At 36.0% G+C, this 17,123-nt stretch overlaps 1 protein-coding gene across 6 annotated transcripts in view; it reads right to left on the bottom strand.

Annotated features, from left to right (window-relative positions):
- LOC107713446 (protein turtle homolog B-like) overlaps positions 1 to 17,123 on the bottom strand; it is a 76,274-nt gene that overhangs the window by 23,475 nt on the left and 35,676 nt on the right. For all 6 annotated transcript variants that reach the window (XR_001636891.1, XM_016518929.1, XM_016518931.1 and 3 more), the window contains exons 4-5: positions 9,683 to 9,834; positions 3,233 to 3,350 (exon numbers count right to left, since the gene is read on the bottom strand). Coding sequence is in view for 5 of the 6 variants with exons in the window: in XM_016518929.1 (XP_016374415.1) it covers positions 3,233 to 3,350; positions 9,683 to 9,834 (270 nt within the window). In the remaining variant the exon portion in view is untranslated. The remainder of the gene's footprint in view (positions 1 to 3,232; positions 3,351 to 9,682; positions 9,835 to 17,123) is intronic.

The following is a 17,123-nucleotide window of genomic DNA, read 5'->3' as shown; positions in this document are numbered from 1 at the left end:
ATATCTTGATATTTTCTGGGATTTTATCGATAACGATAATTAGATTATATTTTGCTGAGTGTGCTATTGTGCTGATATCTTAAGGACTACCGTGGACAGCTGACTCCTGAATTTTTTGATATTCTTCATATTCTGTATGGTCAGTTCACAGCAGGGATAGAAATTAATCTTTTTTTTTAATTTTTTTATTAATCATAAGTTTTATGGGCATTTTTACCTTTAAGCCATTTTTTCTAAAAGTGTGCATCATCTTTTGAGTCAAATTCTTGCATTTGGGCTGTTACCAAGCAAATGAAATCCGTATCAACAAACTTTTTCTTTGCAATACAGAGGAAACACAGAAGCTACATCTAGCATTTAGATGTATTTACACACTGTATAATGCAGCTCTGAGGGACATGGTATACTTTAACCTGCAGTTACAAATGCATAAATAATGTTTTGATATTTTAAACATAAAACTGATGTTTGAAATGATTTAAAAAATGAAAGGATACTGTAAATGTGAAGTTAAAAACGCCAGTAGGTGGCAGTAAGTCACTGTTAATAAGTGAGTGATTGCGACTGAACCGAATAATTTAAACCAGTGGTTCTCAACCTTTTTTTCCACTGGGCCGCACTATGGTCCAAGTGCAAGTCTCACAGGCCGCACGCATATCATTTACATATTACGTCACCAATACAAACCAACCAGATTTATAATATTATAATATATAAATAATAATTGTAATATTAATTAATATTATGATATCTAATTACATTAATTGAAATAAATAAATAAATAATTCTACTCACCATTAATAAAACACCTGAAGCTGTCGGCAGCTGACCAATTTGGTAAAATTCAGCTCGAAATGAGTAACAGCACAATGAAGTTGCGATTGTAAATTGCAGTCTGTAAGACGCGCACGGAAGCATGACTTGACGCGCGACATTGCAGAAAATGTGCGTTCTTGATCCAAATATGGAAAGCACTTTCAAATTGTGTTGGCGAAATAGAGCAAAAGCAGGAAATAAGGTGTCTAAAACGTAAGTCTCTTAATGTTAACTTCTTGATTATTGAACTGTTGTATCAAATCTATATCACATTTGTAATCATGCTGACTTTTGGAGAAAAAAACGGCACTCTTCATGTGATATTAACTATATGAAATGATATAAATATATACATTTTCTGCCCCCATATCTTGAATTATGTAAATTCTAAATGCATTTTAATAGACTGATTAATGCAGTGAAAAGGCTCTATAAGCGCACTAGTTTAACCTATGTTAAAGGGGTCATATGATGCGATTTCAGTTTTTCCTCTCTTTGGAGTGTTACAAGCTCTTGGTGCATAAAGAAGATCTGTAAAGTTGCAAAGACTAAAGTCTCAAATCCAAAGAGATATTCTTTATAAAAGTTAAGAGTCAACCACGCCTACCTAAAATGGCTCGTTCTAACACGCCCCCACATGTCTACGTTTTTTTTAATTGTGTTCAGCATGGTGGGCCGCATTTGAATTCGTGACGGGCCGTGGGTTGAGAACCACTAACGGTCAATTAGGAACAAAACAGCGTCATGTTGCTCAGAGACGCAAAACAGTGCTGTGGCTGTGTTTGGAATTATTTTTGTTGGCGAAATAGAGCAAAAGCAGGAAATAAGGTGTCTAAAACGTAAGTCTCTTAATGTTAACTTCTTGATTATTGAACTGTTGTATCAAATCTGGAAAATAATGTGTTTTTTGAACCTTAAACCCCATAAACATATTTCATTACACCAAATACACAAAATAATGTTCTTTTTAGCAACATCATATGACCCCTTTAACTTACTAACTTGACTTCATCACGTAATGTATGCGTGCACTCTGTAGGTGTTTTGTTTGCTTTTCGCGATATAGTCAATGTCAAATCGCTAATAATAGTTAAAACTACAATTACGATATTATCGCAGACCATAGGCCTATATCGCACACCTTACTGTTTAGATTTTTAAAATGCATCGTCTTCTTATCGATCCACCAGTTCATATTTAAAGCTCTGAGTGTTTGCAGGGTAAAAACATGGGTTGATTTTTGCATTGGTCTGAACTCTGAACAAAACAACAGTTGTATTAAAAATGCACATTCATTCTCTGCCAGCAGGTGGAGCGTTTGGTAGCTTGGTTACAGTTGATAACTGTTTCCCCGGTAATGGCAGAACACAAAGCAGCACAGCACCGGACTTTGAAACGTGCACCGCTCATGTTTCATAGCCTTTCGGAGTTTAATCGTCACATTCAGCCATAGCGCAATTCTGGTCTTTCCGTCCCCAAATTTAAGACCTCTTGAAATCATAATTAAGACTTCTTGTACAATTTAAGACTTTTTAAGGCCTTAAATTTGATACAACTAAATTTAAGACTTTTTAAGACCCAGCCGAAACCCTGTTCTCCTGACAATTATCAGAAGTTTTCTTTTTGTGTATAGATGCGCTTGTTTGATGTGTATGTATCTCTTTGCTGGAGAAGGAAAATCAATGGATATGTTGCAACCATAGACTGTAAAAAAAGATGGACGATGCACCTTCACTCTCTTCCATTGAAGAAAAGTGAAGCCGCCAATGGCCCAATAGGGTGCGGCCATATTGCGCTGATTTAGTACTTAGTAAGTGATTTAGTCTGCGCAGTAGTGAACTCGGGACCCGAGTCTTCGCAGTAGAGAGCGAAGTGGAGCCGCGTCCTGCCCACACTCCCGCAGAGTCGATTGCAAGCACACGCCCCTGACCCTTTTTTAATTAGATTGACTGCTCCAATTTTTATCCGCTGATTGCCGTACAAGAGGCATGTGTTGAAATAAGGTAAATACAACTCCAATCTCCTCCTGAAAATCCTGAAAAAGTCGGTTGGCCCCTCAGTTTGTTTAGAGAAGCTGTCAATCACAGCTGTCAATCATGACGTCACACTCCCATTTTTCTAGCATCAAATAACTAACTAAAACAAAACGTATTTAAAAAACAAATACTTGAACTTACATCAGTGTGATAAAAACTACATAAAATGATGAAAACCATCTTTGGAAAAAAATTATTTGAATTAAAATGTAATTATTTAGTTTGTCTCACATCCCATTAGATTACATGGAGAGGGCGGGGTTTATGACCTATACTGGGACCAGCCACCTGGGGGTGATCGAAACGCTCTGGCTTCACTTTTGAAGACTAGTGCGGCTCACTTGTTTGCAACACAGACATTGCAATCAGTGGATGCTCACCTTGCACCAGAAGGCGGGTGGTATATAGCGCCTCCCCCTGGTCACTGTGAGCATGGCAGCTGTAGGCCCCCCGGTCCTCCCGCGTGATGGCCTGCACCGTCAGACTACCGTCACTCACCTGTACAAACAGTATATGTATTAAACATGAGCTACACAAAATGGACAAAATGGTTAAAAATCAGTGTGGTAACTAGTTGGTTTAGCATGTAGCTAATATGCATTGAGTTCTTTATATCCCATTTTCATCCCATGAGGACATAAGGGGCCAGAAGGGCGTCCAATTTTGGAGATATTTTTTTTAACAAAGTATATTTTATGGGACTGTCAATTTTACGATTACGATATTAATTAATTGTTTAATGCATTTTTTCCCATTTTCTACTTTATCAATGCAGCATTTTATCAAGTGATTTACAGTTAAAAAAAAACATTAAAACATCTTTAAAACAAGATGATCTTTATAATAATATAATATAATATAATATAATATAATATAATATAATATAACTTTTCAAAAAATGCCTACATTGAATTTAATTTTGTGCTTTCTAAAGACTGGTTGGAAATTGACAGCACTATTTTTAGCATACTGTCTTCAAAATTTCTACGGTAATATTATTATACACAGCATAAATGGGTCTTTATATGTGAAATTATTCATTACACCAAATACACAAAATAATGTTCTTTTTAGCAGCATCATATGACCCCTTTAAGGTCCTTGTCATCAAAAACTTTGAAAACCCCTGCCTCAAAATAATAAGCAAAAAAATAATAATTTATTATGCATTTATTGCTGCATATATTTGTTTGCTTTCTACCATATTCAATCTTCATTCAATACAAAAAAGTATTGCTACAATTTAAAAAATGCATTTATAAAATAGATTAAAATTAAATATAATATGAATATTAGAGCCCGACCGATATGGTTTTTTGGGGGGTCGATGCCGATACCGATATTAGGGCGTAAAAAAAGACAGATATCGATATATCGGACGATATTCTTTATGTGTAGGCTATATTATAGTACAGTATAGTCTTTATTATTCGAAATAAGTCTGACATCAGTGCACTTAACAGTAAACTTCACTTCACTTATTATAAATAACTTAAATAACACAAATAGAACAAAATATATATAACTTGAATTAAGAAATTAAACAAGGTAACTGTGTAGGGCAAGCAAGCTACTGCCAAACCAACAGGGGCAGGTTTATGCAGGAAGCACAGCTTTCCCAAATGTATACATCTAAAATGAATAAATAATAATAATTAATTAAATTTTTTTCACACATTCTGTGTTGTGTATTTTCTGGTAATCAAATGAACATGCAGAACATTCGTATTTAAATAAGTCTTTTTGCAGTCTATATGTACTGACCTGTTTTTTATTTATTCATCAAAATAAGTCAAATTCCATGAAATTCCACGTTATACAGTAAATTCCGTTTTTATGACTGGATTCCATGATTCCGTCCATGTTTTCTGCATCGCGGAAATCATAGGGCCCTACTAATATAGCAAACGAATATGATATGCTCATTGTGAGAGTAAAATTGGACATTGTTGTTTATTTACTTTAGCATTGAGTCTCTCCAGGTGACAACGTAGCGTTAAATCACCATTCAACAGACTCAAGCCACCACCGCACTGCCGTCTATTGGACTGCAGAAAGATACTAACTTTTCAATCTGCTACGTTACTGACTGTACTGACAAACTATGCTGACACCGTGTCTGCATCAATTTACTGCATCTAGTGTAGACAACATTACTGATTATAATGGGTTCTATTCTACACCGGATGCTAGCGGCGCGACAAAATACAAGAAGTTCTATTGTATTTTGTAGCGCCGCGCGATGTGATGTGACTTGGGTGAAGTTTGAGCTCATCCGCACATCTCTACACTGATCTGGGTCGCCAGTAGCAAACAATGGAGCGTGCTCTGCTGGACAAACGAAGTAATTACACCATTCAGAAGCATTTAATCTGCATTATATGTTCTGTAAAAAAAAAATTCATATCAGTGGCATATCGGCGGCATATTCGCCGATACCGATATAACGCTTCATAACAAATCAATCAAATTAAATCAGCATCCCCAACTGACATTAAAAGTGCAGCTGCATCTTCCGGAACAACACATGGAAGACATGAAATAGTTTCCTGACAGGACGTTTTGGAAGAGGAGTGGGTCGAGTCTTATTCCCTGCACGTCGATAGCTTTAGCCAGAGGAGACTGGCCTTAATGTTCCTCCCACACAATATCCCAAGGTGTGTCAAGTCCTGCTGGACGGTTGACACAATCCTCCCGGCCTGTTCCATCACCATCCTGTCGCTGACAGACACTTCACACTGATGACCCAGACGAGAGCAGGTAATAAACTCTCTCAAACACTGTGTGTGTGCGGAGAGCTTTATTTAAACACACTGCTGTGGAGGAGGGCAGGGTGAGAAACAAGCTCTGCGCATCGAGACGAGACGAGACTTCTGTTCCTCTTGCTCTTTAGCGTGTGTATTCCTTCACCGCATTCCTCCATTTCTCTAACTTCTAGCCATGGAAGCAGGGAAAATAATGGAGGACCACCGGCCTCCACACCACTGTTCTCAAAGGTGAGGTCACGACACTTCTTTTGAGTAAATGTCTGGGACTGTGGCTGGTTAGCAGTGGGAACGGCTTTTAAGAGTAAGAGCCGAAGCTGAGTGGTTTCTCCCTACAGAAGAAATAATTTAATATAGATTTGATACAATCTAATTGCAGCTGAATCAAGATTAATCACAGCCCGTGGGGCAATTTACTAAATGTGATGTGGAATTTCCTAGTGTTCTGCCAGCATTCACATTCACTGACAAAAATCAAGTGGGATTGTTTCTGCGGAGGGTCAGGGATTAAGCGTACAACGGCCCCCAAAAAAGTTTATTTTGCACACTTAAGCCACTCATAAAAAGCTATGTTTAAGTCTAAATAATGTTGTTTTTTTTGGACAACATGTCTTTTGTTTTGTACATTCATATAATACTACTTGACATTTAAAAATGTAATAAATTCTAATGTTTTAAAATACATTTTTAATTAAAAAGTTAGCTGGTAATCTACCTAAAATAAATGCCAATTTGTTTGATATTTTATATACAGTGGTGGCCAAAATTGTTAGAACACTTGGCATATTTAAGAGGTTTAAGTTGTTTTTGTTGAATTGGCCATTACAATACCCATAAAATGAACTATTGCCGGAACTACCTGTGACAGAAGGAATCTGCTGGAATATTGAAAATGATGGACTGGCCCCCTCAAAGTCCGTACCTCAACCCCATCGAGCAAATTTGGGGCGAGTTGGAAAATAAACTGGACAGATCTATTGTACATTCAAAGGAAAGCATTTGGCTTGAGTTGCAGAAGGCATGGGATAACATTAGTTCTCAGGAAATATATTGACACTATGCCAGAGAGATGTGCTGCTGTAATTGCTGCAAAAGGTGGACATACCAAATATTAAAGTTAAAAGTGGATAAAAACAGTACGACTCACTTCATCTGATATTTGTTGTGCTCAGAGCAACCATCTGCATGTTTCATGAACATTATGAAATGAAATCATGTTTTGGAGGCAAAAAAGGTCAATATTTTCAGATTTGTCAGGTGTTCTAACAATTTTGGCCACCACTGTAAATGCAAAGACATTCTAAGTAACAATAAATGTATTTTTTATTAAAACAACAACAAATAACAATAATAAAAACTTAAATAAAAAAATCTAATAAAATAAAAAATTAGCATTCTATTATATATAAACTTGTAATACTAATGTGACTTTTAATACTAATTAATAATAATTTAAATAAAATTTTTAATTCAAACAATAATTGTAATATTAATAAATTATAACTTAATACATATAACAATTTAATACATATTTAGTTTGAAAAATTATTAAACATTTAATAATTTAATTAATAATTAATTTTTGTAATGTTTTGTTTGAAAGGCTTGCTACAATAATAAATGCAACTGGGTTTGATATTTTGTTACATAATGCTAAGACATGCTAATTAATAATAATTTTAATAACATTCCAATTAAAACAATAATTATCAATATTTTAATAAATGTAACAATTTAATAAACTTCTCAAAGAAAATACAAATGAACATTAATTTTGTTATATTTAATAAATTATTATAAATTCTTATGTTACTATTAATATAAGATATCAATTCCTAAATTATTATATATATATATATATATATATATATATACACACAATAAAATCTCTATATTCTTTATAAATATATATTTATTTTAATTAACATTTTAATTACAAAATTTCACAAATAATCTTTTCAATTTATAAATTAATAATTAAATAATAATTTTGAATGTTTTCCTTGAAAAGTTTGTAATATATTTGAATAAATACCAGCGTGTTTGCTATTTTGTTATATAATGCAAGCACATGCTAAGGACATGCCTATACTTTTATGTGGTTCACAGGCTCTGCACCATCTCCACGCCTCACCCGTCAAACAGCTTGCAAGACATCACAAACGTGACCTTTAGGGAATACACTGCAGTGCCGTGGAGTGAAGGAGGAGAAGAGCAGCCACGGGTTCGGAGAATAACCTTGCTAAGAGCGGTCATGAAGGAAAAACAGCAGCCAGCCATCACTTCCTGTTCATCAATCGCCGGTGAGCGAGAGTGGCAGGCAGAATACGGCAAATGGCACTCAAACACGCCTCGTGTAAATGCTAGCTGTGACCAAAAGCACGCTGGGAAATGCGGAACAAGTCAAGCGTGGCTAACAAAATGGCGTTGCAGGTGGCTAGTCTAAAACAGGTGAAAGTGAACATTCAGATGTAAGACAGAAGCGGCTACACTGTCTCTCTTGTCTTTTATTTGTCTGTTTCCTCAGGGATCGCTCCTCTGATGTGCTGAGAGGCAATGCCTACTGGAGCCAGACTGACTGCCTGTTCTGTCAAATCCTGCGCCGCCTCCTCCCTCGCAGCCCGCATGCAGTGTTAGGTGGAAACACGCTTGTCAGTTTTTCTCCATTCCCACTGCAGGCGTGTGCTCTTCAACTGTCAGACCCCCGACGCGGGCCCCGACTGACAGAGACTTTTCTTACAAATAGCTAGTGATGATTCATGCTTCCATTTCCAAAAGAAAAATGAGACAGTACAATTCACTGCGGATCAAATTCATGGCTAGACTAAATTCATACTGGCTTTATTTGGAGACAAAAGTACATTGTCAATTTCTACTTTATTAAGGCAGCAGCTAACCAAAACGAAAGTGCTCAAACTACAGAGAAAAAGGTTTTCTCACACACAATTGGTTTTGTCTTATTAAAATATATCATATCATTTTATTCAGATAATATATATTGAATTAAGTTTAATTTCATCTCATTTCTTTTTATTTTCTTGGTTTGTGCATCAACCTCACCATTTTTTTAAATAAGTTTCTTATGCTCACCAAGGTGTTTACAGTACTATTGTGAAATATTATTACAATTTAAAATAACTGTTTTCTATTTTAATATATTTCCAAATGTAATTTATTCCTGTGATTTCAAAGCTGAATTTTCAGCATCACTACTTTAGTCTTCAGTGTCACTTCAGAAATCATTCTAATATTCTGATTTGGTGCTCAAAAACATTTCTTATTATTATCAGTGTTGAAAACTATGAAAGCCTGTTTCTGCCACGGTATAAATAAATAATAAGATTTATAAGCAATAATAATAATAATAATAAACATAATTGTGACTATTTATCTCACAACTCGCAATTCTGAGGGGGAAAAGTCATAATTGCGAGATAAAAATTCTAAAAACGAAAAACTTTTTTTCTAACAATTCTGAATTTCTTCCATTTTTTTTTCCAGTTTACATCTCACAATTCATTCCACCACGGAATAAAAAATAAAAAAGGTAATTGCAAATTTCACAGTTCTTATTTTTTCTCAGAATTCCAAGTTCTGACTTTTTCTTCTTTTTTCCCACAGAATTGCAAGTTTATCATAATCCTGAGTTTATATCTTGCAATTCTCAGAATTGCGAGAAAAAAGTCCAAATTGTTAGATAAAAAGTTGCAGTTATCTTTTAAAGTTTGCAGTTACCGCTTAATATTTTTTGTGGAAAATGTGATGTTTTTTTAATGGATTCTCTGATGAACAGAAAGCTCTTTTCTATTAAAATCTTTTGCAACATTAATGTCACTTTTTAAAAAATGTAATGCACACTTGCCAAATAAAAGTATTAATTTCTTTAAAAAAAAACAATCTTACTGACCCCTAACTTATGAACAGTAGTGTATTATATACAAACAAGTCTTAACATGCATGTAGTTTTCTTCTCAAGCAGCTGATCTTGTTTTCAGGATATTCAGATATTTTCAGTGGAAAACAAGTCAAAAACGCTGATTAAGAAAGGGAATTCAACCCACTTACCGTGTATTTCTTGTTGCTGGTCAGCTGATCCCCCTCTCTCAGCCAGGTGACCACCGGCTTGGGGTTTCCGAAGGCAGTGCAGGTCAGAGTAATGCTGCCACCCTCCCTCGCCTCCACGTACTGCGGTGGCGTGTCCGTGAACGTAGGGGGCGCTGGGGGAGAAACAAAGACATGACAAGTTGAGTCCAGATTCTTTCATATTTAATAACCTCAAGTATCTATGATGTAATTCAGGCCTCCTTTTTAATGAAAGCCTATGGTGTTGTATTGCCACCAATACTGTACATTGGATTACACTGGATGTGTAGAACTTTGTGAATGATGATCATTCCATTTCAGCATAATTCTGCATAATAACACTTAAGTGTACCTATCTATCAAGTGCTAATACAAGTCTCTAGGAATATGCATTGCGCACTTTCAGCAATGAAATCCTAACTTCCTCTGCATGTGGGTCACCATTAGCCTACAGCAGTTTTGCTTTCAACAGCGCAAACACCTGGTGAAAAACAAACAAAGCAAGCAATTAAGGCCTCTGAACATCTGTCCATCTGTGCCTACCATGAGCTTTTTCATCCACACTACAATCTGTTGCAGGCTAAACACAAGGGAGAAGAATTTATAGCCCAAAACGTCTTGCTGAGTTCAGCATCAAATAGCTAAAAATATGTATTCCCAAAGGATGGGTCACAATGGTTGACTAATCCAACCACAAACTAGTCCGCTGTTGAGGTTGACTAGTTTATTCAATTTTTTCATGCATCTCTTTTTAGTTTTTATATTTTTAGCGGTAGTGCTAATTAATTTGCTGACAGCATGTCAAGCAGTTTTCACAGTAAAAACCTTTCAGAAAACTTGCATTTTAAAGGGATAGTTCAGCCAAAAATGAAAATTACCCCATAATTTACTCACCCTCCTATGAGAATATGGTAGTCCCGTGAGAACCAAGCTTTGTTTACAGCAAAGGAAAACCAGTCTCCTCTTGGCTTAAATCTAAATCCTCTGACATATTTCTTAACAAATCCTTGTTTTGTACTTCTAATTCGTGACCGATGTTTTGTTTTGCTCTCTTCTCTGCGCTTCCTCATTTGTCACCGCATTTTCCAATCTCTTGTGAACACATGTACAACAGTTAGCGGAGGCTAGAGATTACGGTTTATAATAGGGCTGCACGATAAATCGCATGCGATATTTAATGCGCATCTTGTCAGTAAAGCGTAAATCTCCATCACGTGCGTGCTTTCACATGAAGCAGCATTTACTACACAGAGCCGTTGTTCACTGACAAGCTGCGCAAAACCACGATCATATATGAAAATTGATACTTTTCCTAGAAAAACACATCCATTCACTTCAGAAGGCCAACCATGTGGAGCTCTTTTTATGATGGATGGATGCACATTATTGGTCTTCAAAATCTCAACCCCCATTCACTGCCATTATAAAGCTGGAAGAGCCAGGACACATTTTAAAATAACTCCGACTGTATTCGTCTGAAAGAAGAAAGTCATATAGGATGGCTAGGATGGAGTAAATCATGGGATAATTTTCATTTTTTGGTGAACTATCCCTTTAAATTCATCCCCTTTATACCACCTTAAATCCACTATAGTCTTATACGTCATATCTCACATTGTTATTTAAGTTATAAATAGTCCAGATTGTAAAAATTCACAACTTTCTCTTCCATTCCAACACATCCTATATTGTTTTTGAATGTGCCTTATGTGAGCGAATCCTAAAAAAAACCTACAGTAGTTATTTAGGCATCCCACCAAGTCTATTCTGACACTATGTTGTTTTGCATATCCCTGATATTGGCTTAAAGTTTATTTTTTTCTTTCTTTTCACCATTTCCATCTCTGTTTTTCTCTTAGGAATACTTTTTGATAAACATTTGAAGGTACTTTAAGGGACAAACAAACTCCATGACACACCTGCCCTACTTTTTGGACTCATCTCACTATATGTTTTTGGGAAATCTTGGGCTCACACTGCGAATGACAAACAGAAGACATATTTCAGAAGGCACTTGTCTGAAGGTCTTTCCACATGAACAGATGGTCTGGACAGAGCTCAGTGACTAGACGCTCAACACCTCAACTTTTCTCTGTGCTTCACACCAGACTTTAACTTCTGGCAAGCAAACAACCTTCACTCTCAAATACTGATTGATGTCTAATTAATAATACCTAAATAAAATGATTCAGGAAGACAGATTTCATATGCTGAGCTATAGAGTGTTCACAAACTAATTTGCTTTTGAAAATGAACTCAGCCAAAAATCTTCAATGAACCTGTCAAACTCTAAACCAGATCTAGAAAACCACAGACACATGGACACTGATGTAGATATACAGTTTCTCATTGCTGTTGACCTCCATAGAGGGAAATATCTCATGACTAACAATGTTTAGATATTTTTTTACTGGCAAACAAGATACCAAAGTTCCAAATTTTAGAAAACAACCAAATCATTTATCCTCATGATATTGATATGTGGTTTCTTTTTTCTGCAGAATCACACATAAATAAAAAAAATAATAGTTTTTTATATAGTTATCGTTCTTTGTGTGAACAGTTCTTAAGATATTCTTCAAAATATTTTCTTTGTGTTCCATAGGAAAAAAAGCATGCAGGTTTGAAAAGACATGAGAATGAGTAAATGATGACAGAACTTCCATATGTTGGCTGCATTATTTCTTGCTCAAGGGCATAGTGATGATATCTGATCCATTGTGGGTTCAAACCTGCAACCTTTAGGTTACCAGCTCAGATCTTTAACCACTAGGCCTTACTATATACACTTAGTATCAGAAGCTAATGATCTGTGGCCACTATGGGGGTGGGCAGGATGCTCTGAGAGAGACGAGTGTGATGGCCGAACTGATGAAGGAGGGCTGTGTCCACAGTGCCACTACTGTTCTCTGAGCGGCTACATCTGCCCGGCTGACACCTGCTGGGAACACGCGGGCAGCTGGCCACCCTCTCACCCATTCTGGCAGGAAGAACAGCTACTGCCCACATAGGATCCATACACAAGTGGATGCTAATATCGCCGGCTACAGGAAACCAGTGCTGTCAGATTTTCTGCCCTTGTGAGGCCAGACAGCACCTGCCCCAACAAAGACGCTTTTGGACAAGTGGGGCAGTCTGAATACCAATGAACACCAGTGTTTCTTACAAAACTTTTAAGATAAGCTTATGCAGTGTGACTGAGTGTTCATATCTGTGATGCAGCTGGAATCTGTACACTGAATGGTAAGTATTGAGCATATTATGCTGTGATGTCTCTTTCCAAAAATTTTTATAATGTGGCGGTCTCATGGTGCAGTGATAAAACAGTGACTGTAAAACAAAACTAGGCTGCAGAAAAAAAAACTAAATAGCGCAAAACAAAATGAGTGAGCAAAAAACATTGTGGTGCAAAACTAAATGATATTGCAAAAACAGAACTTGACTGTTCCAAACAAAAACAGAATGCACAAAACAAAGCCTGACTGTGAAAAACAAAACCATATTGTGCAAAACAAAATTTGATTGCACAAAGCAACATTGTGCAAAACAAAAGTAGAACGTGCAAAACAAAACTCAACTGTGCAAAACAAAATTTGATTGCACAAAATATACATTGCACAAAACAATGCTAGAATGTGCGAAACAAAACTAGACTACATTGTAATAAATAAAATGGATTGCACAAAACAAAACTAGCCTGCCAAAATCACAACTATATTGTGCAAAATAAAACTAGATTGAGCCAAAAAAATGACACTGTGCAAAACAAAACTAAAATGCACAAAACAAAATACTGCAAAAAACAAAACTAGACCGTGCAAAACAAAATGAGATTCCACAAAGAAAATAAATCTAAGAATATGTTAAACAAAACTGGGGTGCGCAAAACAAAACAACATTTTGCGAAACAAAACTAGATTGCACAAAACAAAACTTGACTGTGCAAAACATTTCACAAAACAAAACTTGACTGAGCAAAACATTACTACACTGTGCAAAACAAAATTTGACTAAAAGATAATACTAAAAATTAGGGATGCACCGAATTTTCGGCAGCTGAAAATTATCGGGCGAAAATGGCATTTTCCGCCCGGTAGTGTTCAGCGCGCAGGTTTCACTCTCCTCATCACTGCGCGGTTTGACGCTCCGCTCAATATTCCGCTCTATGAATGTGCGTTCCGCTCGTGTACCGCTCATGCTCACCGGAAAAGCAAAGTCCACTCAAATAACGCGCTGACAGGAAATTTCTATGCAGTATACTTGTTCCTGTTTGCAGTAGCGCTACTGTGCTGTAACATGGTGTAGGTTAGTTCAGCTGTACTGGGCAACGCTGCTAAAATGATGCTTCCTTCAGTGACGCTATGCTCTGCTCATATGCTCTGATAATAATAATAAAACAAAACAAAAAAAAACTTATATCTGATTCTGTTGAAATGTTGAAATTAACATGAACTAAGATTAATAAATGCTGAAGAACTATTGTTAATTCTTAGTTCGTTAACTAAAGTAGTTAACCAATGTTAACTAATGAACCTTATTGCAAAGTGTTACCAATATTAATATAAATTCTGTCCAGTTTTATTGTGTTACTTTCAGTAAAAGTGTGGTTATTTTATTGGCTTGTGTTTTTTAAAATTCAGTATCATTAAAATTGAGTTAAATTTAAAAGTCTTACAAAATTACTTTATATTATTTAATAAAACAATAAATAATCATTACAAAGCATTTTCGGTTTCGGTTTTCGGCCAAGTGCATCCAGAATTTTCGATTTCGGCCCAGAATTTTCATTTCGGTGCATCCCTACTAAAAATGCAAATTTCAAAAATGCAATTCAGTTTTATTTATAAATTTCATATGTGTGAATTGAAACTATACAGTTTATTACACACTACACACAGATGTTGAAGTTTACGAGTTTTGAAAAGCTATCGAGCATCCACAGCATTACATTGTTGTTCAGTCAGCGAAAATGCAGACCAGCACCAATTTGGTGGGAAAAGCATATCATAAAAAAGCAAGCTAAAGGTTGATGGTTATAAAAAATGATTTTAGAGTTTAGTTTTTATTTCCAACAGCAAGGCTTTTAAATATCCACATAATAAATGCACATAAAGCATTTCATCACAAACTGACCAAGTCAGCTAATGGACTACTCCTTAGAGGATCATCTTTAAAGTCATAAAATGGTTACATCCCATAAAAAACTAATGCCAAAATCTACTGGGAGGAGCAATATCTACCTCTATCTTTTTCATTTCAGTCAAAGACTACCATGGCTGCAGGTCACTCACACGTCCGCAATCAAAGCAATGTAGTGAATTTCAAGCAGGTATTATGTCGTTTAGATTCAAAGCTGCATTGCTTGCAAATCCGACCATGAGCCATTTAGCCAAAAGGCTGTTATACGTGCTTTATCGTAAAATGTCCTGACGACATATAAAAACCACACACCATCTACACGCCGCAATCACTGATATTGACATTTCAGAAAGCACCTAAGGGCCAGGAGTGTGTGTGCATGTGAGGGGACGTGACTGAGTGAATCGCCGAACTGACCGTGAATGCAAACAAGGGAGGTCATGAATGGCCGCTGCAGCAGTAAAGAGGAAATAGGAAGCTGTGAGATAAACCCTCACAGATGTTCGCGCAAGCGCCACCCGCCACAGCTGCACAGGTGACATTTCTCCGGCTGAAAAAAGATGAGGCAGACACTGAACTCATTCACCCCGGGCCAAAAACACACACATACACAAACACGCAGCCCGCATGCAATAATACACCCTTCTCTTGTGCCTCTCGCTCACTCGCTCTCCCGCCACAGCTCTAAAAATTGAGAAACGGCTACTGTGCACTTTCCAAATAAGTCACAGTGATTTCTGCAAGCAAACGGCTGTGGACTTTCAACATGGACGCGAGGTGCAGCAGACTGTTACCCTTGCTGGTGTCATTGTTTGAAGTTTGGAATATGCATGAGTCTCACCTCACAGGCATATGTTAAATATACAAATAGCCTGTGCTTACGGAGAGCTGACAGCGCTGTGCTAATTATACCGTTCCTGTGGATGACACCTCAACGTCTGACAGCAGCCAAATAAATATCAGGTGCTGCTTAATTTCACAATGAATAATCAACATAACTGAACGCAGAGATACAAATAACCAAACTATGTACATCACTGCAGCAAACATGTACTCATTGCCATATATCTGACTTGTATAGGAATGACAAATGAATTACTATGTAATAGATGAAAACGGCTAGTACTGCTCTCTTCCTAACTTGTTTGGTTTACTTCAAACAGCACTAAAGGAAACATCTGTTTGGGCTGGTATAAATATTTCTTGCAACGTAAAAACAGGTTAGGGGTGCAAAAGAGTGCTGGGGGTCTGTGGAAAAGTTTAGTGAAAAACAAAAGAAAACAAAACAAAAGGTAAACAAAAGAAAAAACAAAAGTATGCCAAAAAAACTAAAAAAAACAAAACGAAGCAAGACGACAAAACAAAACACAAGGTAAAATTCATCAAATTTGACACTTGAACATTGTACAGTACACTGTGCAAAACAAAACGATATATCAAAAAAAGAGCAAAACAAAAACAGGAACGGGAACGGCAAAACAAAACTACACTGTGGCAAACAAAAATAGAATGCACAAAACAAAACTCAACTGTGCAAAATTTGATTGCACAAAAACTACTTTGTGCAAAACAAAACTAGAATGTCCAAAACAAAACTGTGATTTGAAAAACAAAACTATATTGTGGTAAATAAAAACAGATTTTTGCATTCTACTTTTAAACACTGGCAGGAAATCCTGATATAATTTGTAATAATGTTTTGGGTTATATACACTGCCGCTCAAAAGTTTGGGATCAGTAGGAATTATATTGTTTTTTAAAGAAGTTTCTTCTGCTCATCAAGGCTGCATTTATTTGATCAAAAATACAGAAAAACAGCAATATTGTGAAATATTATTGCAATTTAAAATAACGGTTTTCTATCTTAATAAACTTTAGAATATAATTTATTCCTGTGATGCAAAGCTGAATTTTCAGTATCATTATTCCAGTCTTCAGTGTCACACATGATCCTTCAGAAATCATTCTAACATGCTAATTCATAATCAATGATGGAAACAGTTGTGTTGCTTAATATATATATTTTTTTAACCTGTGATACTTTTGTCAGGATTTTTTGATGAATAAAAAGTTAAAAATAACAGCATTTATTTAAAATATAAATCTTTTGTAACAATATACACTACTGTTCAAAAGTTTGGGGTCGGTACATTTTTATTCTTTCTTTTTTTGAAGGAAATTAAAGCAAGGATGTGTTAAATTGTTAAAAAGTGATAGCAAAGATTTATATTGTTAGAAAAGATTCATATTTTGAATAAATGCTGTTCTTTTTAACTTTTTATTC

Source organism: Sinocyclocheilus rhinocerous, unplaced genomic scaffold (assembly GCF_001515625.1).
Source record: "Sinocyclocheilus rhinocerous isolate Xijiao unplaced genomic scaffold, SAMN03320098_v1.1 scaffold689, whole genome shotgun sequence".
NCBI classification, from domain to species: domain Eukaryota; kingdom Metazoa; phylum Chordata; class Actinopteri; order Cypriniformes; family Cyprinidae; genus Sinocyclocheilus; species Sinocyclocheilus rhinocerous.
The sequence above is the reverse complement of the archived record's forward strand: the minus strand, read 5'-3'. Positions and strand labels throughout refer to the sequence as shown.